General features: G+C 54.1%; 2 protein-coding genes across 4 annotated transcripts in view; one reads left to right on the top strand and one right to left on the bottom strand.

Annotated features, from left to right (window-relative positions):
* Positions 1–9,250, top strand: part of ATF6 (activating transcription factor 6) — a 77,808-nt gene extending 68,558 nt beyond the window's left edge. For both annotated transcript variants that reach the window (XM_064664414.1, XM_064664413.1), the window contains exon 16: positions 6,921–9,250. In XM_064664414.1, the coding sequence (XP_064520484.1) occupies positions 6,921–7,129 (209 nt within the window). In that variant the 3' untranslated portion in view covers positions 7,130–9,250. The remainder of the gene's footprint in view (positions 1–6,920) is intronic.
* Positions 9,251–9,722: 472 nt separating this feature from the next.
* OLFML2B (olfactomedin like 2B) lies at positions 9,723–23,525 on the bottom strand. 2 transcript variants are annotated; one of them, XM_064664411.1, is made up of 8 exons: positions 23,327–23,525; positions 21,958–22,221; positions 18,398–18,505; positions 15,152–15,328; positions 13,264–13,501; positions 12,134–12,610; positions 11,551–11,727; positions 9,723–11,272 (listed from the first exon to the last, which is right to left on the bottom strand). In XM_064664411.1, the coding sequence occupies exons 1-8, from the start codon at positions 23,468–23,470 to the stop codon at positions 10,671–10,673; spliced, it is 2,187 nt and encodes a 728-aa protein (XP_064520481.1). In that variant the 5' UTR covers positions 23,471–23,525; the 3' UTR covers positions 9,723–10,670. The 2 variants fall into 2 exon arrangements, with proteins under 2 accessions (XP_064520481.1, XP_064520482.1); XM_064664412.1 differs by having other exon boundaries at positions 13,273–13,501.
* Positions 23,526–25,443: the final 1,918 nt, after the last annotated feature.

The following is a 25,443-nucleotide window of genomic DNA, read 5'->3' as shown; positions in this document are numbered from 1 at the left end:
CAAGCAGGCATGGGATGGTTCTGACTAAGCACTGCTCTTTCTCCAGCCTCCCTCCTTCACTCCCAGGAGTTTTCTGTGCAGCAAAACTCCTTTGACCCTTGTCTTTCTTTTCTCTTCTGGCTTTTTCCTCTTGTCATTAGCATTGCCACAGCTGGTTAGATTTAAGATACAGTCATCCTGCAGCAGTGATACCCTGCCAACAACACATATTGCACAGCCAGAGCTGTCAAAAATGTCAGGTTTTCTGAGAAATACTCTGTCTGAGGGAGATTTAAAGTAAGTGCCTTTGAGGGTCAACACTGGTGATCCTGATCTTCTCTTCCTGAGATGACCATCAGCTCTCTCTGCAAAAGAAGAGCAATCACACCAGGTACACACTGGGCCATCTCCTCTGTAGCTCATGTTCTTTCTCTTAGAGGGAAGTGACTGCAGCAGGAAAGAAGTTTGGAAGGGGAGGTGGGCGATCAGGTGGGAAATGGTTCCTGGGAAAAACCACCTTTCCTTCCCTCTCCCTGAGACCTCCCACTCTGGACCAGGTACTGCAAAGCACCATCTGGCACAGGTTGGCCACTGACTGCATTGCCCAGAGGTGCTGACCTTTTCCAAAAATCAGAGTGGTGTAAGCTAAGGGCATGTGATGTTCCTCAGCCACAGCCAGTGCTGATCTCTCCTCTGTCTCATTATTTTCTTAGAAGGCCACCGAGAGCTTGTTTCTTCCAGTTTTCTTGCTTACCTCTCGTGCCTGTATATATCTCCCTTGGATATCCCCTGGCATCAGTGTTCCAACAGCTTAGACATGGAGAAAGACCCTGTCTCCTTGCTGTCAGCTCGTGGCTTCTCCAGGTGACTTTGATTCTGTGGATCCACTATTTCAGACCATGGCCCCTGTTCCTACACCCATATAGACCCTGCAGTGTGGCTCACAGTCTGAGAGGTGGTCAGAGACCTGGAGACCTGAAATGCCCAAGATCTCCCTTCACCTCTGTCAGGGACTGAGGACAGCTGAGTCCGCAGAGGTGAGATCATTGCAACTGCTTTGTTTAGAAATAGTTCCAAGTGGGAATTCGCTTTTAAAAGAGAAGTTATTTGGGTCACAATATAACTTTCTCCCTTGCCTCAGACAGTCCTGTCTAACAAGCAAATCTGTAAATGTTTTAGGAATCCTGCTGCGTTGTTGCAGTGAGCGTATTTTTAGTCCGTAATGCTGCTTCATTTATATACTTATTTGGTAGTGTATATCAACCCTTCAGATGGAAACATTGTCCAGATGTGCTGGGTAGGACAGTCAGGGCTGCTCAGCAGAGATGAGATGGAAGATTGCAGAAGTGACAGTGCAGAGAAAGCCCCCTGAGTTATGTTTGGGGACAGCTGCAGCCTTTCAAAAGGCCAGTGCCAGAGCTGCCGCTGCAGCTGGTGCCCTCTTCGTATGAACCCTATACTGCCCTAAACATAAGCTCTCTTTTGGGCCAGGGCAGTATAAATCGTGTAATTTGGTGCTAAATCATTCTTACAACCAGACTTCAGCATCATCAGCTGAGCCCAGCTAGCACAAAGCACCAGGTACTGGAGCATGTCTGGTGGCTCTTTGAAAGCTGCCTTGATTGCTGCTGGTGTGATGGAAGGGGCTCTAAGTGTAAATTAACACTGACACAGACTGTCTTTGGAATCTGGTGTGGCAAAGCAAACTTTCCCATTAGAAGGAATAGTGGAAAGTGTAAAAGGTGTGGGTAGCTGTTCAACAAAGATTTTAAGAGAGTTGGTGGGTGTTTACCATCTTATGCAGAGGTGATTCCCTGACACCTATTTTGACATCAACTAAACTGGTTCCATGGTAGCAAATTCACTGTATGCTACTGTCCATGAGGAGGGGATGATTCTCTAGCCTTAGTGACAAAGACAGGTAGTTAAAGATAAGGCAAGTGATTTCCCTTCCTGTATCTTACCAGAAGAAGTGAGGACATGTAGTCCAGATCTATGTGGTTGACAGTACCTTAAGTGTGTATTCGGTGAGCACAGTAGACACAGAGCTAGGCAGGTTCTGACCTTTTCTACAAGTCACCAACTAGGAAACCACCCAGTAGGTTGTCTACTGCAAAGGCAATAGGGGCCTTAGAAAAGAGTCTGAGGATTGGGGTCATCAGGCCCTGAGTATTGGTCCCACGGAATATTTTTTTGTAATCCACTGAGGCACTGCCCAGAGTAAGGTAAAATTCATAGTTGTTCTGGTAGAATAAGGCTCTATAAATGTAGAATAAGGCTCTATAAGCGTGAGTGCGCCTTCAGAAAGCTGTAAAGCTTTTCCATGGTGTTTGGTTACAGCTTGAAACACTCCAGCAAGCTCAGGTGGCCTTTCAGGGGAGCTCTGTTTCAGCCTCTGTGCAAACTGCAGTTTTCAAAATGAGCATTTTCCTGCAGCTAAACTTTCTTGGGAAAGTGTATGTAAGTGGCAAAGGATAAATTACCATAATTACATCTTCTGTCCTATTACTGTGTCTGTAGGGCCAAACAGCCCAATGATCTGTGTAAAGTTGAAGTCTAGAGAGGCAGTTGACATCACCATTTGTTCTGACTTAGTGCATTACCTGCCTTTCAAGCCCTCTGCCTGTCTTCTGCCTTTCCCTAAGACAGCATTTCTTGTGGAAGTAGATGCCTGATCTCACAGACATTTAAACAGTCAACTGATGGATACATGTCAGTGCTACTGAGGGAAGAAAGGGGACTTTGGTTCTATGGCCTTTCTAATAAGACAGTTTTGAAAATCTGATGCTTCAAATACGAAGACAATCTTCCATCATCTTCAGTAATTTATAACAGTAGTTAATACCCTCAGCCTTATTTTTTGGTTTTGGTTTGGACCACAGACTTCAGCTTTCATCTGTGGGATCTTACAACATGGGTTTTTATAAGGGGAGTTGCCCTAGACCCTGGGGAGCAGCACTGGGAATTAGGTTTCTGTTCCCTAGACCAAGCTCGTGCTGGGAGTTTGGTACAGCCCGTGAGAGCCAGTGAGGCTCTTTGGGAAGGTGCAGTCAGAGCAGCAACGCTTGGCACAACTACCTTTGCTGTTAATTTGAAATAGTCAATCATCTGAAGCATGGCTTTTAAACCTGTTAACAAATAATTAACTGCAATGCGGTCTCTTGGCACAGCAAGGATAGCTTCTTAAGCCTGAGGCTGTACCATGTGAGAAAGTGTATGTTCTGAACTTCAAAGAGGAGCAATAAATCTATTTATAAATCCAGACACCTCTACAGGAGATCCGTTCCTGTGTTTTCACTTACGTAATCCCACAAAACATCAGTCATACGTAATTCAATACAATAAACTTTAGAAATCACTCAGTGTCAGCGTTGCTCTGGGCTATTAGGCAGCCCTGTGTAATGCACACTGGCAGTGCTGACCTTCCAGCCAGCAAAGAGCAGCAGGCAGCAGCCTGGGGCTGTCAGCCCTGCTTCACAGACACCCCTGTGCCCCCCTGGGAGGTGTGATGGGGGCATGCTCAGGCAGGGCAGTACACACTGATCTGAGCACTGGTTGTGCACACTGACCCCTGCAGAGATGAGCCACACGCAGCTGGTGAGCTCAGCACCCAGCATGGACACTCTGGAAAACCCGCCTTCTGCTCCACTGGTGTCTCCCAGATGTTGGTACTGCTGGATGGCCCCGTGGGAGGGGAAGGAAAGAAAGCCTGACCAGGCTTTTTTAAAACATCTGACAGAGGAATGACCAGGAAAAATTGTCCTATTCTGTGATATTGCCCTCTTGCTCACAAGGGGTTAGAACAGCACAGCTCCAGTCTTGAGCAGGCACCTGCACTCCCAGAAAGGCAGGGTCAGAGACATCAGGAGCAACTTCAAGTATCTGTGCAGAGCAAGGGTTAGGTACCCCATATCTTGATGGGCAGGCAGTCATCCAGTCTTTCCTTAAAAACTGCCAGTCTCAGAGATCCTCTGGTCTCCCAGGGTACTTTCATCCAGGGCTTGTGTTTTGTTATCATCACAAACTCGGTCAAAATTAAACCTGTTTCTCTTGAGTGGGGCTGATAGTTTCTAGTCCTGTCATGCTGTTGGCTTATGCACAGTGATGCTCTGCAGTCCTCAAGCTTTTTCTGCAGGGCTTCTGCCCAGCCCCATTTTTACTCATGTTTTCCAGTTCTCTTGAGCATTGTACTTCCCTCTGGCCATGGTTGAAATGCATTCTGAAGATTTTGGACAGCCTCTCTCTTTTATCAAAACTGCAGTCTCATCCAATCCAGCCACTCCAAAATGGTTGAAATCTCTCCAGTTTAGCATCTTCCAGAAATCTTATAAGTGTGTTCTCTGTTCCTCATCCAGATCATGAAACAGTTTAATGGCATCAAACTCAGGACAGAGCCATGTGGAATCATTTTTTGCAATGACATTGAGCTAGTCTTCCCAAACATGAGATTGTGCTGCATTCAGGTCACGTTTGCCTGTTGTTTTGCTGAGACCATCACAGCCCATGGATGTTCACAGAGCATCAGCCTCTCCACCCTCTGGACTGGGGTGTGCCAGGCAGGGCTCCCCCATGGAGGCCAGGCACCCCCAGGCTGGCACGATTTCCAGACCACTCCTTGAAACACAGCTGGTCCAGGCACCCAGCAGCAGCATCAAGTAACTGCTGTTTCTGCAGAACATCCCACCTCCTCTTCTAAGTCAGTTTGGAGCTAATGGTAATGAGAAAGGCTGCTGGAAATGCCTGTAGTGGGAATTGAGCCATTCCTTCTACTGCCCTCATCCCTGCGAGATTAAATCCTTTGCAGAGGCTCCCTGCAGCAGCTTGTCATCAACAATACCTTCACCCCAAAAAGGGAAAGAATCAGATGCTTTCTTTAAACCTGCCTGTAACTCCTGGGCTAATTCACAGGCCCAGAGCAGGATTTAGGCACTTTATGAATATCTGAGTTGGGGGAGTGTGTCCCCTCCATGCCTGCTGGCCAGAGAGGCTCGTCATGAGCGTGATTATTCCCAACTGTGGTAGCCTAAGAAAGACACAGCACCTCTTGCCATGGGGTAGCAGGACTATGGCTTACTTAATCATGGTACAGGTAGTCACAAGAGAGCCTGTGTCAGTGCTGGGAGAAGCGGGATCCCAGCTGTCCAGAATGGGCTGAGCTGGTTCCCTTGCTCCCCTCTACCACCGACACAGCACAGCTCCCTCTCTTGCATGAGCTGCTCCTGGTGTTGCTGTTCTCCTCTGTCTTGTGCAATGCCCAGGAACCTAATGATAGCCTGCTGTGCTGGTTGCTGCCGGCACAGCAGGAAACTCTTCCTGCCTTACCAAGGGGTTTTCCTGGTCTTGGCCGCTGTCCCATCCCACCTCACCCACTTGTGGCTTTGGAGCACTGTTTCTCACATAGCTGGGGTCCCTAGGGTCCTATCGACTGCAGCAATGAGGCTGAGGAACTGTGTCTCTAGGGGAACCCATCTGTTCCCATTTGCTGTCTCCAGGCTCTTTGCTTCCCCTCATGCCCCTCTGTTCCCCTGTGCAGCCCCCTGTCCTGAGCAGCACCACCAACCTCCTCCGCTCTCTCGTGCTGGGTCTGTTGGGTGGAAACTGAGAGCACATCCCTTTGGGTGTGCTGAGAGAAAGGGTGACCTGGAGGGATGGCCCTCCTGTGGGGGGACCAGCTGGGGGCACAGCACCTGAAGTCATAGCAGGGCTTTATCAGCAGCACGGCATACAGGAGGGAGGAGGAGCTTGTCAGGGTTTTTGGGTCAGTGGCACAGAGATATGCACAGCTGCTCCTTTCTTCAGTGTCTCAGTGGCACATACAGAGCATTTTCCATTTCATTTCTTGCAGGTGGGAGCTTTGATTTCCCTTGCAGGCTCTCAGCCCCCTTAGCAGGGGTTTGCTCCTGCTTTTCATTTCTATACCAGACATACTTGATCTAATGGCTTCTACAGGTGGCGTGGGGTACAAGAGGGTCCGGCCATGGTTGTCAGCTGTCATCCAAAGTCAGAGTTAATCCAGGAAAACAGTAAAAATTAGTAATGTATATTGCATTCCTCCAATCCATACGCTTTCCATTAGATGATCTTCCATCCTCCTTAGCACAGGAGGAAAACCCTGCCAATGGCAGTCTTCTGACTCTGAAAGGCAAGGATTAGTCGTGCCTGGAAAGCCAAACTTGCATTCCTGGGCACACTGTCTATGCAGGGAGTAGTCTCCCACCTTTAAATCCAGGCAGCAGATGCTGGCCATGTGCACAGCCTCTGCCTGTAAGCCCAGGAGCTTCTGCAGCAGCAGATGTGCCAGGCCTGGGGCCACACTGGGGTGATGCAGCCAGGGTCCCTTGTGCTGATCTGGGTTTCCCTGTGTCCAGAGGTCTCTCAGTATAGTGGCCTTGCCCAGTGTCACCACATCACCCAAGAACAACAGCCAGGTCAGGATGGTAACAAGGCACAGTTAATTCTTTTGAGAGATCACATTTTAGCTTTTTTAAATTAATAATCTGATGAAGAAATTCCTCTAGATCATCAGTGTCAAGAGGGTTACACAAAGTGAAACATTCAGCTTTCTTAAATAAACCTTATCTTCAATCACCCCCACACTCTAGTGGCTCAAGAACAACAGTTCTGTAATAAATGTTGTACAGCACAAACTCCACCAGTAATTATGTGCAGATGAAGGAAGGGAAAATAAAAGACACATTAGTTTCTAAGTGTGGCTGCACATGCTAAGTGTGGCCTGGGCCTTTGAGGTGTCACAAGCAGACTGGGGCCATGTTGTGTGAGATGGAGCTCCATGTGTGGAGCTACATAAAGGAAGGGAGTTCCCCCCCTCCAGCTCCTGCTCCAGACAAAAAAAAAAGGTCCAGAAAGCTCTGCTTTTGGTGCTTTTGGGTCATTAGCTTGCAGGGCTAACTCCCCCCTTATTTTTATCCTTACTTTTGCAGAGAATGTCATCAACGGGCAGGACTATGAGGTGATGATGCAGATTGACTGTGAAGTGATGGACACCAGGATCCTCCACATCAAAAGTTCATCTGTCCCTCCGTACCTCCGAGAGCAGCGCAGAAATCACACCGACACCTTCTACAGCTCGTCCCCCTCCGTCCCAGAGATGCCCCATGCCCTGAGGGCCATTGTCAAATCCCCACAGTAGCTCCTGGTTTAGCACACGGCCGGTGCATCCGACATGCAGCAGGTCCTGCCGCCAGACTGAACCCTTCCTTGGCAGGGCCCTGGGGCTCCTGGCACATGAGCACAGCAGGGGCAGTCCCCCTGAGCCCATTCCTGTGCCTGACCCTACCCAACCACCGCATCCTGTCCAGGGATTATGCAGCTCAGCCCTGGGGGCCCCATGCAGCAACGCCTGGTGCCAGAGGTGTGGGTGAGGCACCGCTGCAGTCCTGGGGTCGGCATCAGCAGCTGCTGCCCAGGGCTGGCATGGGGGGGACACGGGCCATCCCTGCTACTTATGCATTGTCCAAAACTGTGGGTTGTTTTTAATTTTTGTCCCTGTTAGGCTGCCTCCTGAGGTGGGGTGCTGAACCCTGATGTCCTGCCCAGAGACATCACAGCAGACAGCCAGGCTTGAGATCAGGCTTCTCTCCCTGCAGTGTGCAATGGGCAGCAGCAGGAAGCAGTGTCCAGCTCCCAGCTGCAGGTGCAGGGGTTGCTGCAGCCCGACACCCCATGCTGGGCCAGCCACCCAGCCCTGGCCCTGCACCCCAGGAGCATCCTTCTTTTTCCAGAATGGCTGTGCTGGGCCTGACCGGGCAACCCCACTCCACATCAAGCCCAAAGCTGCCCAAATCCCTGCCTGTGCAGCCTCCCTCGCTGGGGAGCCCTGGGATGCTTCCCAGGGTAGCAGTGGTGCTGTGGGGCAGCCCAGCCACTGCCACCCAGGAGGGTGGTGGGACCCTACACTTGCAACTAAAGCAGCACAGCCCACACTGACAGGGCAGTGCACACCCCCCACACCTCCTCAAGTCCGTGCACTCTCCTGCACACTGCTGCTGTCTTTCCCAGCCCACGTGGCTGCTTGGCAAAAGGCTGGGGCTTGGCCCAGGGGAGGTGATTTAATGCAGCAGATGCATTTGCAAAGTTTTTGGTTTCTTGGGTTTGGTTTCTTTTTCCTGTTTTTTGTTTGGGTTGTTTTTTGTGTGTGCTATTTAATACTTTTCACTGCTAACAACAGCCTGTGGAGCAGCACTGGCCTCGCTGGGGCAGTTGGGCTGCTTCAGTTCAGAGGGACACAGTCACAGCACCTTCCTCCTGAAACCACACACACATAACGCACACTCAGCCCCACACACCCCTCTCTGCCTTCCCAGCACTGACAGCCACCCGCCAGGCAGTGGGGGGTTGTGCTGTTTGCCCCAAACGTGGAGCTGCAGCCGACTGCTGCTGTTCCAAAACCAGTGTGGAGCTCTGTTCGGTCTGTCCCACGTTTGCCGGCTGAGCCCCAGGCCAGAGCTGGGCCGAGGAGCACTGAGGTGCTCAGCCAGGACGAGAGCCAGCAGAGCATCGGCCTTGCATAATGACTTCAGCATGTTACAGCATTTTTCTTCCCCTTTACAGTTCACACAGAAGATGATGGGCTTCAGTTTGCCAGCCAGCTGCCTTTCCTTCATGATCTGAGCACTGACTGGCTCGTGTGGGGTTTTTAACTATGAATATTATTATGTGTGTGTGTGTGTGTGTGTGTGGCTGTTAGGAAATAAAAGCTGATCCAGCAGCAAGACAAACAGCTCCAGGGGCAGTGAGGAGGAGGATGAGGAGCAATACACCCCTGTGAAGTATGTGCCTTGCAACACCATGGAAAAACTTTGCCCTTTGCCACGTACTCGGCGCAAGCTGCGCAGGCCCCCCATCCTCTCGGCGCTCGCGCGGCTGGGAAGCAGCCGGGCTCGGCAAGGGGTTTGGCTGCACTCCTTGCACCAGTTCGTTTTCCTGGCCCCGGCCCCACCTGACTGTGGGCCAGCTCACACAATATTCAAAAATAAAAACCCCGGCGGTGCCCCAGCCAGAGGCACACGGCTCCCCTGCAGTCCCAGGAAGGGATGGCCGACTGCTGTGGGGGGCATTTACTGGGTTGGCACAGCCCAGCACATCGGGAAGGGCTGCTGGTAGAGGCTGGGGGCTCAGGACTGCTACAGCACTGCATCCTCAGTCAGCACCACGGGCTCCAGTGGTGGAGAGCATCTCTCATCCTGTGTACTTCTGTTCTCTGTGTCCCTGGCACTGAAGGCAATAAAATCCTTCTTTTATTTATTATTAATATTTGTTGTTATTGTGCTTATTAATGCTGTTTTCCTTAGGCAAATGACTAGAAGGCCTGTGCTGTGTCTGCTGTCTCTTGGGCTGCAGCGTGACTCTGCTCAGCACAGCATTGGCACTGCCCATGGCACATGCACCCAGACCTCTCTCCTGCTCCTGAGAAGGGCATCCTGCATGAGCTCCTCCACTTTGCCAGTGAAGCCTGGCAAAGAGAAGGCCACAAGGGTCTCACTGCAGCCCGAGTGACCCCAGTGCAGCTGACATCACAAAGCCAAAGCTCTTCTCAGGGCTGGACATGACTATGTCACCTTGGCCCAGTGCCAGTTCCAAGTGGCCTAGAGCTCCCTAGGGTCCCTCCCCGTTTAGTGTGAAAGTTGGGTCTCCCCAAACCAACCAAAACCAATCCAAAACACCCCCATGTATTTCCATGCACCCAAAGGTCTGAACCAGAGCCAAAGAAAGCCCCAAACAGCTGCAAAGGTACTGGATCCTTTATTACTGACAGCAGGTAAATACAAGATGCTGGTAGGCAGGAGGGCAAGGGTTTTGCCTCTGTGAGGGGATCCCGATGGTCAACAGCCAGGACCAGGCTGAGCACGGCAGCAAGAGGCAATGCAGGATTTGGAGCAGCAGGACAAGGGCTCTCCAGCCCCCGGGGCTCCCACAGCCCCCTGCCCAGGCAGCCCAGTGCCCAGCTGAATGGAGCCTTTGCCCAGCAAATGCCAAGGGGGACTACTTTAGGTTACAAAATGAACAAACAAAAGCCATCTACACGTATTTACAGCATCCCCCTCCTGCCACCAGCTCACTCCAGCTGTGAATCAGGGCTCAAGGTGCACCTGAACCCCCCGAGGGGGTTGCAAAGGGCAGAGCCCAAGCTGGAGGGGACAGTCCTTGGCGTAAGTGCCAGCACCAGGGGCTGCTGGAGCTGCGCTCACAGCCCCATTGTACAGCAGGATCTCCAAAGGGAAGCTGGGAAGATGGTCCTGAGAGACGGGACATTCCCATGGGACACACAGGTCCTCCACCAGGGCAGGCAGACATCAGCATCCCGCTGGGACCTGGTGCCCACAACAGAGAGGTCAGCTTTTTACTGGTTCAGGGTGTCTTGATCATCTTCAGCCAAAAACATCATCAGGGGGACCATGGCCACCTCCTCTTCCCTGGGCAGGAGGGCCCATCTGCCCTTCCGAAGGAGAACCTCCTTCCCCTGGGAAGGAAAATCAGAAGCAAGGATACAGCAAAGACAAAGGGGGTGGTTCTGGCCTGGGGATCGATCTACAATCCACCATAAAAAACCAGCTTGAAACAAAACCCATCATTTACTCTTCGATTTGTACAAAATAATAATAACAATAAAAATAATAATAAAAGGTGCTGGTGGCCCCTGGCTTGCAGTGCCCCACTGTGGTGGGGGGGTCTCAGTAGGCAAAGATGACATGGTAGGTGACTTGGTGGCCATTGTCCCAGGCGTAGAGCAGGCGGTCCTTGGGGTTATAGTCTATCTGCGTGGTGTAGGCGTACTCGTTCTCAAAGAGCAGCCTGGGGATGATCTGCGTGTTGGTGTGCGTGTCAAAGGCGTAGGAGATGTTGGCATTCCTCTTGTTGTAGCTGTCGACCGCGTACAGGACCCCACAGATGACAAAGCAGTTCCCGTAGAAGTTCTTCCGCAGCCCCGTCCTCCACGTGGTCTCCTTCTGGGTGCTGAGGTCGGCTGCGTTCAGCTTGCTCAGCACGATCACCTCCTGGTTGAAGCCCTCGTAGCTGATGGCCGGGTAGATGACCCACAGGCCGTTCTCATCCACAGCAAAGTCCACGTCTGAGTGGCCTCGCCACCGCCACGGGGTGGACTCCTCGTAGGCCACGTCGTGCAGCATGGCCCAGGCGGCCACGTACCGCTGCTTCAGGTCGTACTTGATGATGTTGCGCGTGAAGGCCCGGTTGTAGTAGAAGGAGCCGTTGTAGACAACGTGTCCCGTCCCAATCCAGCTGTATGGGAGCTTGTAGGAGTTGCTCCAGCGACCTGCGGGGCAGAGACACCTTGCTGGTGAAACTCTCCCTCTGCTTTGGGGTGAGTGGCCCTGCTGTCAGCACCCTCTGCCCCCAGCTCTGCCTGCGCTCCCTCCACGGCCACGAGCTGCAGCCTGACCTGCCCCATGCTCTGAACCCAGGTACTGGCCCCAGGATGGGGGGTCCCCAGGCAGGTCACTCCCCCATGATCCAGTATCCCTGAGAAGGAGGGTGCTACTTGGATCAGCCGAGTAGCAGCCAGCGTGGCATCGGAAATGGTGCAAAACCCACCTTGCTTGAAATTGTCGAGGTTCCTGAACTCCACCAGCGTGTTCCCATAGTAGTAGTTGGTGACATAGATCCGCTCCTCCCGGGCCAGGGGATCCTTCATCCAGGCTCCCTCATTGCGCCCATAGGTGTTCTGGGTGGTGGGGCCCGAGATGGTGGACAGTGTGTCCTTGCAGCGCCCTGCATGGGCAGAGAAGGGCTTGTGAGGCCCCAGGCAGGGTGGCCACACTCTCCCTGCTCCTGTCGGGGTGGGCATCCCCCCCCTCCAGCCCCTTACCCACCCAGCAGGTACCCCCTGCTACCTCAGCCCAGTTGCAGCCTCACAGGACCCAGTAGCACTGGCCAGATCCTGCAAACATCTCCTCACAGCCTCAGCCATGTCCCTGCCCCAGCTGAGGCTGCTACTTGTCTTGAGTCCATGTCCAGGGAGGCCTTTTTTTGCCCTGCCCAGCCCAGCCCCTAAAACTGGGGGAGACTACAGTAGGTTCCAGAATTAATAAGCAAGTAAGCCCATCTGGACACGCTGTGGGCACGAGCCAGCCCCCACGTGCACAGCTGGGTCAGTGCAGGACCTGCAGGCACTCACCAATGATGTTCCTGATGTCCTCCTCCTCCAGGCCCTCCTTTGGGGTAGGGGGGCTGACTGGTGTTGGGGGTGTGCCTGCCTGTCCCCAGACTCCTGGGCTGCTCTCCATGTCACTCCAGGCCTCAGCGGTGGTGGTTGGGGGCAGGTTCTCCATGGCTGTGTCCAAGGCTGCCAGTAGCTGTGGGGTCCCCTCCTCCACCAGCCCTGCTGGGGCAGTCACGGTCTCTGGGGTGGGGGTCAGCCAGCTCACAGCGTTGGGGTCTGGCGTGGGGTCCGTGGATGTGGCAGGTGACAGGGGCACCGTGGCTGTCACAGCAGTGTCAGCAGCTGGGGGGGTGGTGGGAGCACTGCCAGGGGTGGGTGGCCATCCCACTGGGGAGGGCTTCCTCACGCCCTCGCCCGCCCTGCTGTTGGGCCTCAGGAGCTGGTCCTCGATCAGCAGGTCCACCGTGTTGTCCCCGCTGAACAGCTCGTCCGCTGCCAAATACAGACACAGGTGTCACCCCACAGTCCCCCACAGCCCCTCCGTGTTGGCCCCTCCACGCTGGCCCCCTGCCCACTTCTGCAGTCTGTCTTGTACTAAGCCCACATGCATTCCCTCTCCCCTTCCAGTCAGAGAAGGGCTGTGTGAACTACAGAGGCTGACGGTGCTCACAGTAGGAGGTCAGTGAGACCCCTTCACAGCCACATCCACCACCCCAGGCAGGGCAGAGCAGGAGGTGATGGAGAGCAAATCTGTCCCAGCTGCATGCCCAGCCAGATCGCATCCACCTGACCTGGGATGCCAAAGGGAGTGCCTCATCCAGGGCACGGGGACCACTGGGGCTCCCCAGCCACTGCAGAAACTTTTGGAAAGGTGTTGGCGTTGAGTGTTTTAAACTGAAGCAGTGACCTATTTCTTTAGCTACCAGGGATTTTCCACGGAATAACAATGCTGCATTGCTCCACATATAGGGCTCACAGGCTGCATAGCAGTGAAGTACCAGTCATCCCACCTCCTCCTGCCTCCTCCCCCTGCTGCTCCCACACGCTTTGCCCACACATTCCCAGGGGATGAGGCAGGACTCAGGGGTGGACACTGGTTTTTCCACAGGACGCAGCCAGCCATCCCACTGACCGTGGCTGCATACCCAACTCACGTTGCTCCTCGATGTCATTCTCCGACTCGGTGGACTGGGCTTTGTAGTAGGTGACCCCTCGGACAATGGTGGGCTTGGAAGGAGGACGGGTCCTCACCCTCAGCTTCCTTTGCAAGAGCTGCTCAGGCTTCTTTTCCTCCAGAGAGAGGTGCAGCTCTGGGAGGGACTCAACAGAGTTGATCTGCTGGGATATGGTTTCATCTTTCAGGAATCTTTCTTCATATTTGCCCTGGAAGAGACACAGAATGTTGTTACTGGATAGGCCAGAAATGCAGCATTTTGGGGACAGGGTAGGTCAGGCTGGCCAGTCCTGAATTGGGTAGGAGCTCTGCTCCCTCCTTCTTCAGGGTCACCCTCAGTCCCTTCTGACATGGGAAACCCTCCAGGAGACAGGGATGGCAGACCAGCATTGCTCCTGCATATCCTTGGTGCCACCCTGCAATTCCAGGACTCAGCACTCAATAAGGCATAGGCTGTGGGATGCAGGACAGGCAGGCAGAGTGAGATCCACTCCCTTGCATGCCAGGGAGCAGTGCTGGCAGCTGATCTGTAGAGAGAGTGCAATGTGCACCGAGCTTTCACGAGGCAGAGAGGCTGAAGGCACCTTCCCAGCAGGACCGGGAACCCCCCCAGAGGCAGGGACCGGGAACACCCCGGGGCAGGGACCAGCTGCGGCAGCTCATGTCTTAAGGATTTCATCTCGTTAAAGGAAATCAGAAAGCCAGCCTGAAGGTTGAAGCTGTGCCCATTTGGCTGAGAAGATGGGCCCTGCTGCAATTAACAGTGAGAAAAGGGGCATAATGGGAAATGAGGTCACTCAGGGTAATAAAAGCCCCACACTCCGCTCCCCTTCCTGACTGGGGCTGGCTCCCCTCCAGCAGGCAGCAGCTGCTCAGCTTTCGGCGTGGGGAGCAGGGGGAGCGGGGCTGGGAGCATGGCCGGACATCCCCTGCCTGGGGCATGGCTCTCCAGGGGCAGAGTGTGCTGGCACGGCACGGCTGGGGCCATTTCCCCACCTGCCAACACACAGTGCAGCTGTGGGAGCCCACCCTTCCCACCAGGGCTTGGGGAGCCCACCCCCACATAGGACCTGCAACACCTGGGGGGTCAAGTGTTGCCACCCTTAGGAGCTGAGCACTTCTGTTTGAGCTGGAAATGATGTTTCCCTCCCTAGACACCTTCTGCCCTGCAGAGGTGAGGGCAGGATGCTCCAGGAGTTGCCCAGCAGGGATAAGAGGAGCATGAGGCCGTGCTACATCTCACTGCTGAAGCAGCAAATGCATCAGGACACTCTGGACAGACCTTTTCTCAAAACACCCCTCTCACCCCTCTCTGAGGCTGCACAAAAACTGCTGCCCCAGGCTGAGGATGTTGCCATGCTGAGCAGACCCCACGGAGACCCCCCCAGTCTGGGGCTGGGTGCCAGAGCCAGGGATGCCCAGCCTCTGCCTGGAGCCTGCCAGGCGCAGGGGCTTTCTGTGGAGGGGTAATTGCCTGGGAGGGAGGGAGGGCAGGCGACAGGCTGTCCCTCCACGGAGCCCCAAGCCCTGCTAATCAAAGGCTCTGAGTTTCCCACCGCTTCCCAGCCGGCCCCACAATGACATCACGCTTTCCGAGCAGTTCAGCCACTGCTGACCTCGAAAACCAACAACCCCGTGGGAAGGGGGGAGGCTCAGGGAGCAACCTCCCTCTGCTCCCACCTACATCCCGCCCCGGCGGCAGCTGGGCTGTGCCGAGAGAAGCAGGCTGGATTGGAGGCACGGAAACAGGGTCATCCGAGCCGAGAAAAAAACCACCGGCCCGGGGCCACATCCAGGAGACACCCCCAGGGCTGGCTGGTGCAGCAGCAGTGACATCGAGCCGTGTTGGGCAGCCGTACCTCTGCGTGTGTGTAGGCAGCCTCCGCATCCCGCTGCAGCGAGCCCTCGATGTCCGTGAGGCTGTTGGTGAGGAGCCTCGAGCAGTTCTCCCTGTCCCTGCCGGAGGGATCCTGCAGACCCTCCTCCCCACTGGCTCCTGCACGGTGACCTTCCTGTGTGAAGTTCCTGGACATGCCCTAGAGTAGCAAGAGAGGAGACTTTACCCCACTTATAGTCAAGGGGTGCTCCGTGGCCCCCAAACCACAGCTCAGAAGCCAGAAAGCAGCTCTTTGCTACCATCCTGGGTTTACAGCTGGGACGCTTTAGCTGCTAAGAAGATGCCCCCTGACCCTAGTGGGATTCAGAAACCCCATCCTTCGTGTGCACATCCAAGATCTACTCTTTTCCACAGGTCCCCATGGAGCAGGAGAATGGCCGTGAGGTTCTTCAACACCCATCTTCAGCTACGCTTGCTGGGTCATGGAAGAGGAAAAGACAAGCTAAAACACCTAAAGTCTCAGCCTGGTGTCCTTGGCCTGTGGCAACAAGTTCATCTCCCATTTATTAACCTCACTTTCCTAGCAGGATGCCATCCTGGCTGGTCACTGCCTGCCTGACCTTCAAGGGATGTCCTGGAGGTCAGTAACCCACTGGTCTGGTTTCAGCTGTCCTGGTCCTGCCCTGCTGCCTGGCCACACAGTGCCTGCACTCAGAGACTGCTCTTCCCCATCACCCTTCGCTCCCACAGAAGAGAGCGAGAATGTGGGGACAGGACAAGAGCCAGTGACCCTCAGAGAGTTCTCCTGTCACCAGGAGGGAGCTGGGGCTGGCTGCAGCTCATCAAGCAGGCAAACCCTTTGCCCTTCTCAGTTCCCCAACAACAGGCACATCCCATACCCAAGGGGTTTGTGCAGTCTCTGCTCATCACTCCTCGGCCTTCTACATCTCAAACAGCAACTGCTTTAAGTAAGGTGGCACATCAATCAGAGCACTTTTGCACAGAGACTGGGGGTGGTTACCCTGATCCTTCATTTTCAGTGTCCTGCCACTAATTTCTCTTAAAACCCACCGTGACCTCCAACTGTGACCTCAAAATCACCAGCTGATGCGACAGCTGTGAGCTAAAGACAAAGCAGAGGATCTGCCTCGCTGGAGAAGGTGCTGGTTCTGTGGTCTGGGAGTTTGGGGGTTCCTTCCCTTTATGGACATCACTTGAATAAAAGACCTTTTTATACTGGAAACAACTCACAAAACCTTCTAATCTCTGCAAAAATTCCATCCTGAGCTCAGTTAACCCCCAGCCCCCTCCACGTGTATCTGAATTCCCAGTCTTTATCCAGAAATTGTGAGTCACAGGTTTTGAGGTTGAGTCCAATGATGCAGGGACTTTTCAGCAAGTGTTTTGCTGTAGTAAGCAGATCTTCTCGTGATGCTCTCCTAGGATCAGCGCAGGAGCAGCTTTTGACACCATCCTCCTTTGGAGAGGATGACTGATTCCAACAGCCTTGTGCCCTTATCATTTATTCTGTGTAATGTTTGGCTTATGACCTGCTTAGGGACAAAATCTGCCTCCCCTTGAGCAGGGAGGCACCACCAAAGCCTGGCCTGTGATGCTGCTGGAGGCTACTCAGTGGCTTTGCTGCAGAGCAGCTGCCAAAAGCACACCCGCCTGGGAGGGCAGTGCTTTGAAGCCGTGCCAGGCTCTTGTTCAGCATCTCAGCTGTCCATTGTGTCAGACCCCGTGGCCGATGCAGGGTGTGATCCTCCTCCACGTCCTCTCAACAGGAATTTCCGTGCTAAGCCGGCAGCAGGAGGCGTTTCACACCTGCTGCCTGCACTGCCCTGCATCAGCTCGGCCCTGCCCCAGAGCACTGGGCAACCTTCATCTAACCCAGACTCCTCCTGTCTTTCTACATCCCAGACCAGTGCCTGTAGGCAGCTTCAGCTGTTTTTACATGATTCTGAAGCCCTGTTTCTGGGAAATTAAAGACCCCAACCTGTGAATTCCCTGCTCCTACACCTTTACTGCTCCATCTCTGGCCAAACTACTTCAGCCAGACTGAGCTTTCTGCCTGTCTGCCTCCCTGTGACAGGCTGTGAGCAGAGTGACCAGGCTGCAAGGTCACCCCACGTGCCCAAAGTGCCACCAGCACTGCTGGCTCTGAACCCCCCATACAGGACCCAGCTGGTAAGCAGGGCCACTTTAGCACTGAAGCAGAGTGCAGTGATAACCCCACTTGAAGTAATCCCTTGGCAAACCCAAGTAATCACTGGAGAACACCCTAAACCACAGGAAGAGGGTGGGATTGCAAACAGGAACATTGGTGCTTTGTTATTTTTAGACATCAAAACCCCTTTTCCCCCTTTTGGGTCAATTACTGTGCTTGGAAATCCAGAGCTCCTCAGGCAAGCCTGCTCCTCCCAGCTGTCTTCTTCCTGACCTTGGGAGGGAGCATGCCATGCCTTCCCAAAAACACTTTGCAAGTGGAATTTTGGCTTTATAAATCACCGCCTCTCAGCCTCTGGCTGGAGACAAACGGGACTGCTCCACTCCGACAAGAATGTGGAATTACTGTCCCAGATACGGACCACGGGAGAAAACTCCAGTATTTAATCTGGCAACCTGTTGCTACATAGCTGAGCACAGCTTAACAAACTGCAAACCCTAGGCTGTGCTAGCCAAAGAAATATTAAACTATATGGAAGTGAAAATTATTTCACTGGAAGTCTGCTCTAAAAAGAATGGAAGGTGGAGGGTTCTGCTCTTTTTTAATGCAGGCCAAGATGTAACTTGGTCCTTCAGGAATCTGAGCTCCTTGGCTCCCTGCCGTCCTGGTGAGTGTACCCCAGCACCAGCCCTGAACCTCTCGCCCCCACATCAAACAGCACAAAAGCAGCCTGTTGAGAGCAACCAGCACAGAGGTAAAACTGAGAAGAGGAAAAACTTAACAGCAGGCCCTTCTGACCCCAAGGAGATACTGCTCCTAGTGAGGCCACAGCTGGGATCCCGCACCCAGTTTGGGCCCCAAGGGATGGGGGGAGCTGGAGAGGGTCAGGCAAGGCTGATGGGGTGGTGATGTGCTGGGCACTGCCAGTGAGGAGTGGGAGGGAGTCTAGTCTGGTCTGGTTTAGTTTGAGCCAAATAGTTAATTAACATTTCTTCCAAAAGCAACAAGGCTCTGAATGCACCAAAGGCACCAGGAACTTAACTGGAAGCAATTCCCACCAAAGGCAACAACCTCAAGGGAGAGCAGGATTCATCTTACCTCCTCGAGCTTTTCCACCCGACCCACCAGCTTGGTTGTGACCGAGTGCAGCTTCAGAAGGTCTAAGCCATAAAAGGCACTTTCCAGCATCTCCATGATGGAAGACAGCTGCAAGGCAAAGGGAGCACAGTCAGGCAGCAGCACTTGCTATCGTGTGCCCTGAGTGGTTTCCTCAGCTGAAAAGTCGAGGGCGATGCACCCATCTGAGTACAAGAAGTTTATTAAAAAGCGAGTTTTCGCTTACACAGCCTTGCTGCACTGCTGTCCCCGTCAGAGCACAGCATGCAGAGCAACGTGCTATACCTCTGCAGAGCTTCAGGGCTTTGGGAGCACATTTTGGGTGCTGGGGATTAGTAGCAGAACAAGGAGAAGCACTGCTCTCTTTGCCAGCTCCAGGCAGGCTCTCCTGCAAGCCCAAAGGATTAGCTACAGTGATGCGACTGCCAGTAAAAGAGGCAACAAGAGAAAGGCAGCTCAAATAAAAGTGAGTTTGAGATCAGACTCTGAGCTCGTGCCATCCTGTGCTTTTTTTCCTGGAACAAGAAGAAACTTGTTAAAAACTTTTAAAATATTCCCAAACGCAAGAGTGAAGAACCAGATATTCAGTGCCAGCCTGGTAACAGTTTGCTTCCTGGAGAACAACTCTATCAGAGAGATGCTGCCCTCTCCTGCAACCACCCATTTCGGAGACACCCTGTATTTAACTCACCCCTATCCCACAGCAGGAAGGGTTGTGTCCCCTTGTCCTGCTCAGCATCAGCCCTTGCTCACCAGTCCTGGGGATCTGGACAGCAGTACCCTCATTCTGCCTTTTGTCTGGGTCCTGGTGCTCCTCCACAGAGGACAGTGCTGACCATGGCAAGGCTGAGGAGAAGCCAGCCCATTCCCTGCCTCGGCTCCCACACGTCTCCTCCCTCCAGTCCTATGTGTGCCCACATGTCCACATGGTGCTGCAGACCTTACAGTCCCAATGGCTGAGAAGGATTTTCAGTGCATAGGAATTACTACAGGGCAATGACATTTTCTCCAAGCAGCTACAAACTGGTCAACAGAGCTTCATAAACATGGGAGAATCACAGGCAGCACTGCTGGCAGCACTTGTAGTTTCCACCCCAGCCTCTGCAGTCTCCCTGTGGAGCTGACAGCAAAGGAAAGATTTTTTGGGCCAGATAAAATGGCAGCATTAAGAGACAAGAGCTGTTTTATGGCTATGCATCCACTTTCCACTGAGGGCTGGATGGAGACGACCGATACAATGCACACAGCCTGCCAGACAGCCACTGGAGACATGTGCTTTCCCTCCAGGCTGGATAATTTCCATCAATGCGCAAAGGTTACAGACTTTATTAACCTCCTTTCAAACCATCCTGAACACAGACTCCTTGCACTGACTCTGCACCCGAGACCCCACAACACACGCTGTGCCTACAGGCAGAGGAGCAGCTTGTTGCCATTTCACAAAAACAGATCTTTGATTAAGCTACTCCCTGCCAGCACCATGCTGACCCTCCCCGAAAGACCACACTGATGTTCCTACCAACTCAATGCCTCCTTCCCTTCATCCACTGCAGACTTACACTCCCACTGGTCTGATGGTCCATGAATTCCCATGGGACCTCATTAAAGACACAGGTGGGACTGAAATCTTCAGCTGGGATGCCCAGCACAGCCACTCGACTGAGTTGGGGTGCCCAGACATACGTTCCTGCTGCCTGGACTTTTCTCTCTGTGTTTATCCCTCTTTCTCACCGTTCCCTCAGGGACACATCCTCCAGCCCACTCATCATAATGGAAGGAACTTCCCACAGCTCTCCCACACGTGGAGTACCCACGGCTTTTGAGTCAGAGCATAAGAAAGTCTGGTAAAACACAACACACACAGAGCATGACCCTGTGCACTTCCCGCTGCTGGACTGAGCAAGGGTGATGCTCCTGGGACCAGCAAAGAGAGCTATACCCCTGGGGCTGACCCGGCCCTGCGCTGAGGAGTGCAGGAGCTGCTCCTGCACGAGTCACATAAGAACTGGAGCTGTGTCCTCTCCTATTCCCAGCTTCTCCCAAGAGAAGTGGCTGTTCCCAGTGAGCCCGACAGCAGGAGGGGCTCTGAGAAAACAATCCTGCTTCACAGCTCCTGGGGATGGACTTCCACAGCAAAGAAAACCCCCGTGTGTGTATGTTTGGATAAATCTTGTGAAATCGTTTGGCCGCGAATCCTTGTGAAATGAGCAGGGGAGCCGGGGCCAGTTCCTAGAGGACAGGCTTTCACACCACAGCTGGCTGTGAGCAGCTCCCCGGTGGGAAGAGCAGCTGCAGCCAAGGGCGCAGCTCGCCACACCACTCTGCTCCTCCTGGAGGCTGACCAGCCCCAGAGAGGATGGGGAGAGAGCTAGATGTGAGAGAGCTAGAGAGATGTGAGGTGGAGGAGCTCTGCCTGCCTCCTGGCAAGGGACTACAGTGTCCCCTCCCCTAACACACAGTGCTCACAACTCCTTATCTAAGACCATGTGTGACATTCTGGCTTCTCCCCAGACGAAGGACCACCAAACAACTCTAGACTGGGACTCCTCCTTCCCTGAAATGATGGATTGTCTGCCTGCGCCTGTTTATCTTCCCTAGCTGCAGGGGCGCTTGGACAAGAAGCTGCTAACTGTCTGCAGTTGGACAAGATGAAACACATCCTGAAGCTCCAAATTAATTAGAACAAGCCCATGGTGGTGATGGCCTCAGTGGCAGGCTGCCCCACAGCATCTCACACACCGCCTGCCTTCCCCCCAAAGCTGGGACAAGCAGGGCTGCCCCAGCATACATCCCATTGCCACCCACACCAGTGCCACCAGCATTCAGCCTTCTGCTCCAGGGACTCCCCAGGGCTGGACCAAGCCAGTGGCAGTTTCTGCTGCCCTACACTGGTAGAAAACTTGAAAACTCAGCAGGGTTTGCTGCCAGCTGCTCCACCAGCAAAACCAAGAATCCAGCAGAAGTCAGGAGTACGTAGAACAAACACTGTCATGTTTGGAAAAGAGTTCTATATTACTAGAGAGATAAAATACTAAATAGTAGAGAAGTGTCAGCATTTAAAACAACAAACCCATCCTGCCATCTGCCAGCTGTGCAACACACCCTCACGCTGACGCATCAGCAGCTTTTGGCCCACAGAAGCCAAAACAGCTTTTCTGTATGGGTCTTTGGGAGTCCCTCTCCACAACAGGAAAAAGACCTTACAGCTGCTGAGCAGAGCAGAGCTGTGCCCCAGGGACATTTGGAGCTGGACAAAGGGCAGGGAGCAGCCCAGTTCCTCCTGGGCTTCCAGCAGAGACAGCCACGGTGGACCCCAGGCAGCATGGGATCAATCGAGTGAATCATCCACTGCAGCTGCTCGAATCAATCCCTTAAGCTGAGCTTGATTTTTATATCAGACATGCGGACACAAAAATAAGTAGGAGATGGTTTAGAAAAAAAAGTTTGGGAAATATTTTTTTTTTTAGAAACAGCTCTGAAATAAAAGGCTTCAGAAGACCTCCCACTCCCCAAAGAGTCCCAAGCTCAAGATGCTCTCCTACCTTCAGGTCACTGCTCTCTGCCTCCCGCAGCTTCTTTAGCCTGAAGTCCCCCTCGCAAGGGTTGAGGGCCGAGGGGGGGGCCACGCACGCACACTTGCAGCTGGGTCCTGACGTGATGGTTTCCACCGTGTAAAAATCCTCTGCTCTGAAAGCGCCTTCGTTAATCCTCTGGCAGGCGCCGCGGCCCAGGGGTCTGACCAGGCATTTGCACCGGCAGTCGGAGCCTTCAGACACCGCCTTCACCTTGTCGTAGTCACCTAACAGCTGAGCACAGGTCACCGCAGTTAGCCAACCTCCCGTCCTCTGCCTGCACAGCAAGGACAGCCTAGACCTTGAGGTCAAAACGAGGACACTTTGGATACCCCGAACCTCGAGGAAACTGGCCGGCTTTTCCAAAATCTGCCAACCAAGAAGCTTTCTGGAGATTGCAAAGCTTTCTGACCCCTGCCTACAGGGGGAATAAAAACTGGCTTCTTACAACATGGTATTTTTTATTCCACTGTGTGCAGAATGCTGCTTTGAATTTTAAATACAAAGGATTTTAAATACGAACACCATCCTGCTGTCTTTTAATGCTCCACGTCCAAAAGACCCAATAAGTCACCTGCTTCCCAGAACAAGACTTTTTTACACAGGCAAACAGGGTAACGGTACACTGGAAGAGTGACTGAAAGCCACCCTATAAGCAGCATAACCTGGTGGTGAAGCAGTATTTCTGATTAGCCCTATACAATGCCAGGAATTTCCTTTACGGAGATCTGCAGACAGCGCTTCTGAAAGCCCAAGCACAAAAATAACTTTGGCGGTACGTTTCCAATAGTCCCTGCGTTAGCCATTTCCGAGGGCAGATAATCACACACCGTCTGATCGGCCAAGTCTAACAGAAACCTCCACCGCATCCCACTGGCAGGGAAAGAGCCTGGATCCCACCCCTCTGCACACAAAGAGGCTCCACTAATTCCCCTCCCAAGAAACTCCCCGTTTTCCGAGTCCTCCTCGGGGAAATGATAGGATGGAGGCTGTGAACTGCTCCCAGATGGGCTTCAGAGAGTTCACTGCACCCCGGGTGATGAACTCTCTCCAGTGCTCACCGGCGGTGCTGGCTGAGTACGCAGCATCACCCAGCACCGCTGAGCATGCACAGCAACACATAGCACCACCCAGGGTGCACACAGCATCACCCAGGGTGCACACAGCATCACCCAGCATCGCTCAGGGTGCACACAGCATCACCCAGGGTGCACACAGCATCACCCAGGGTGTGCACTGCATCACCCAGCACCGTCGAGCACGTACACCCGGCATGCCCCAGCACCCCGCAGGCTGCGCGCATCATCCCCCCGGCAGTGCCTGCATCCCCCGCGGGTACCTGGGAGAGAATGTTCTCTTGGTTGTCCGCCTCGTCCTGCAGCGGCTCTGCGGAGGGCCCGGCCGTGCCGGCAGGGGTGGTCCCTGCCCGGCAGCCGGCGCCCAGCGCGGCCAGGCAGAGCAGCAGCGGCAGCGGCCGAGCCATGGGCGGGCGGCGGAGGGGCCGGGGCCGGCGCGGAGCCGCCGCTGCTCGCTCAGGTGCGGCGCGGCGGGGCGGGCGGGGCCGGCCCGGGCTCCCGCCCCGCTCCTCCCTCCCACCCGGGCTTCCCTCCCTCCGTCCCTCCTCCCCGGTCCTCTCCCGGTCCTCCCTCCTTCGGCGACGGGACGGGGCCCGGGCGGGGCCGAGAGGGCGGCGGGGCGGGACCGGGGCCGCCCCGGGCGGCGCTTCCCACCTGCGGCGTGGGCTCCCCGCAGCGCCAGCCCGCTGCTCGGGCGGCCCCCGAGGCGCTCGGGCATCTCCCGCCCGAAGGAGGCTGCGGTGCGACCCCGCGCGTGGGGCTGCTCCGGGAGGATGCGACCCGCCTTCCCAAAGTGCCCGCACTGCCGGTCCGCACCCGGCAAACCTGAGCCTCCCACCCCTGCGGTGTGCCAGGGGGCTGCTGGGGGACGCAAAGCCGTCCTTATGACCTCCCTGGCTCCTGAGAACAGCCTGGCTCTCACCGTCCATTCCTTTAGGTCCCAGGGAAGTGGTGCTGGTGGCATGGCACGGCACACCGTGGCTCTCCAGTAACACTGCACACACTGGGGTCACACAAGCAGTGCATGTTTCCAAGACGGGCTCCCAGCCATGAGAGCAGACCTGTGTGCTCACTGAAATCCAGGCTGACGCCGCCGGGAAGCGGTTGCACTCTGGCAATCCTGTATCCTTCTGCACCTCCTGCCAAACGGAAATGTTCTGGACATGCTGTTCCCAGGGAAAGCACAGGCACAGCATCTTCTGCTGCGGAGGTGTCTGCACTGCCCTGAAGATGTCCTGAACCTCACTGAAGCACGAAGAAACCTGAGATGCCCTTATAAAAGTACCAATGACAATCAAACACAAGCCAGCACCATGTCCCAGATATGGCACATGCTCACATTTGCCTCAAAACCTGCCCACGAGGTCACAGAGAGAAGCCACACACACAGCAGGCAGCACGAGAGGCCACGTGAGCTCTTGCTGAAGCAAAACTGTCCACAAGCCAAGTACCCCCAGTCCTTCACACACTCATGTCCCAAAACCACCCCAAACCTGGTGCCTGCAGCCCTGGGACCAGGCATTTCCCTAGGGGGGCTCTGGCTCTCCCATCCCATCACTCTCTCCCAGGGTCACTCCATGGGGATGAAGCCGCCAGACACAAAGAAAACATCTTGTGTGAGAGAGGAAGCGGCTGTGGCACAGGGGATGGCAGAAGATGCTGACTCCAGGACTGCAGGATTTGTGTGGGATGGCACTGTGCCTCCCTCTCCTCTAGCCTCCCTGGGAAGTGAAGGCTGTGGAAAAGGGGGCAGGGACATGTGGGTTCCTGCAGCAAGGCTGAGTGGAACAGAGCAGGAGGGGAAGCAGCCAGGGAGGATGGGAGGACAAGGACAGCCAACCTTTGGGTAACTGGAGAGCAGTAGGAGTCAAAAAAACATTTCTAAGAGCCTCACCCCACCAGTCTCTCTCAAGGATAATAGTTCCCTTGGGCACCAGCTCCTTCACTTCTGTTTCCATTGCTGAGCTTCCCTGGGAAGCAGCTACTCCCTCTGTCATCACAGACTGCCCCGAGGCTGCAAGACTGGGGCTTCTGAAGCCCCCAGCTCGTGCCCAGTGGGGCCTCCAGCTGGTCCAGAGTGCCAGACCCCTGCAGTGATGGCACTGCCAGGGCTGGCAGTGAGAGCAATGCCAAGAGCTCCCACAGCAAACAGCACCTGAAACTTCGTAAGCCTTTTCCTAAGGATCACCTTAAAGGCTGGGAAAAAAAGGAAAACAAATCAACTGCAGTATTTCAAAACAAAAGGGAAGGCTTTCCTATGTTACTGAAGTCCTTCGTTGATTTCTTTTCTAAGAGGAAAAAAGCATTTTCGGTGGTATTTAGTTTGAGTTAAAGAGGGACTTAAGCCTGTGCTTTGGGGGCAAGAAGAGAAAGTGACAGG

This window comes from Pseudopipra pipra, chromosome 9, assembly GCF_036250125.1.
Source record: "Pseudopipra pipra isolate bDixPip1 chromosome 9, bDixPip1.hap1, whole genome shotgun sequence".
Taxonomy (NCBI): Eukaryota; Metazoa; Chordata; class Aves; order Passeriformes; family Pipridae; genus Pseudopipra; species Pseudopipra pipra.
The sequence above is the reverse complement of the archived record's forward strand: the minus strand, read 5'-3'. Positions and strand labels throughout refer to the sequence as shown.

Excerpts from the sequence above, each read along its gene's own strand:
- OLFML2B (XM_064664411.1), bottom strand. The coding sequence starts at position 23,470 with ATGGCTCGGCCGCTGCCGCTGCTGCTCTGCCTGGCCGCGCTGGGCGCC. Across the intron at positions 22,222-23,326 it reads AAGAGAACATTCTCTCCCAG|CTGTTAGGTGACTACGACAA; the intron begins GTACCCGCGGGG and ends ACCTGTGCTCAG. Across the intron at positions 18,506-21,957 it reads CAGAGAGCAGTGACCTGAAG|CTGTCTTCCATCATGGAGAT; the intron begins GTAGGAGAGCAT and ends TTTGCCTTGCAG.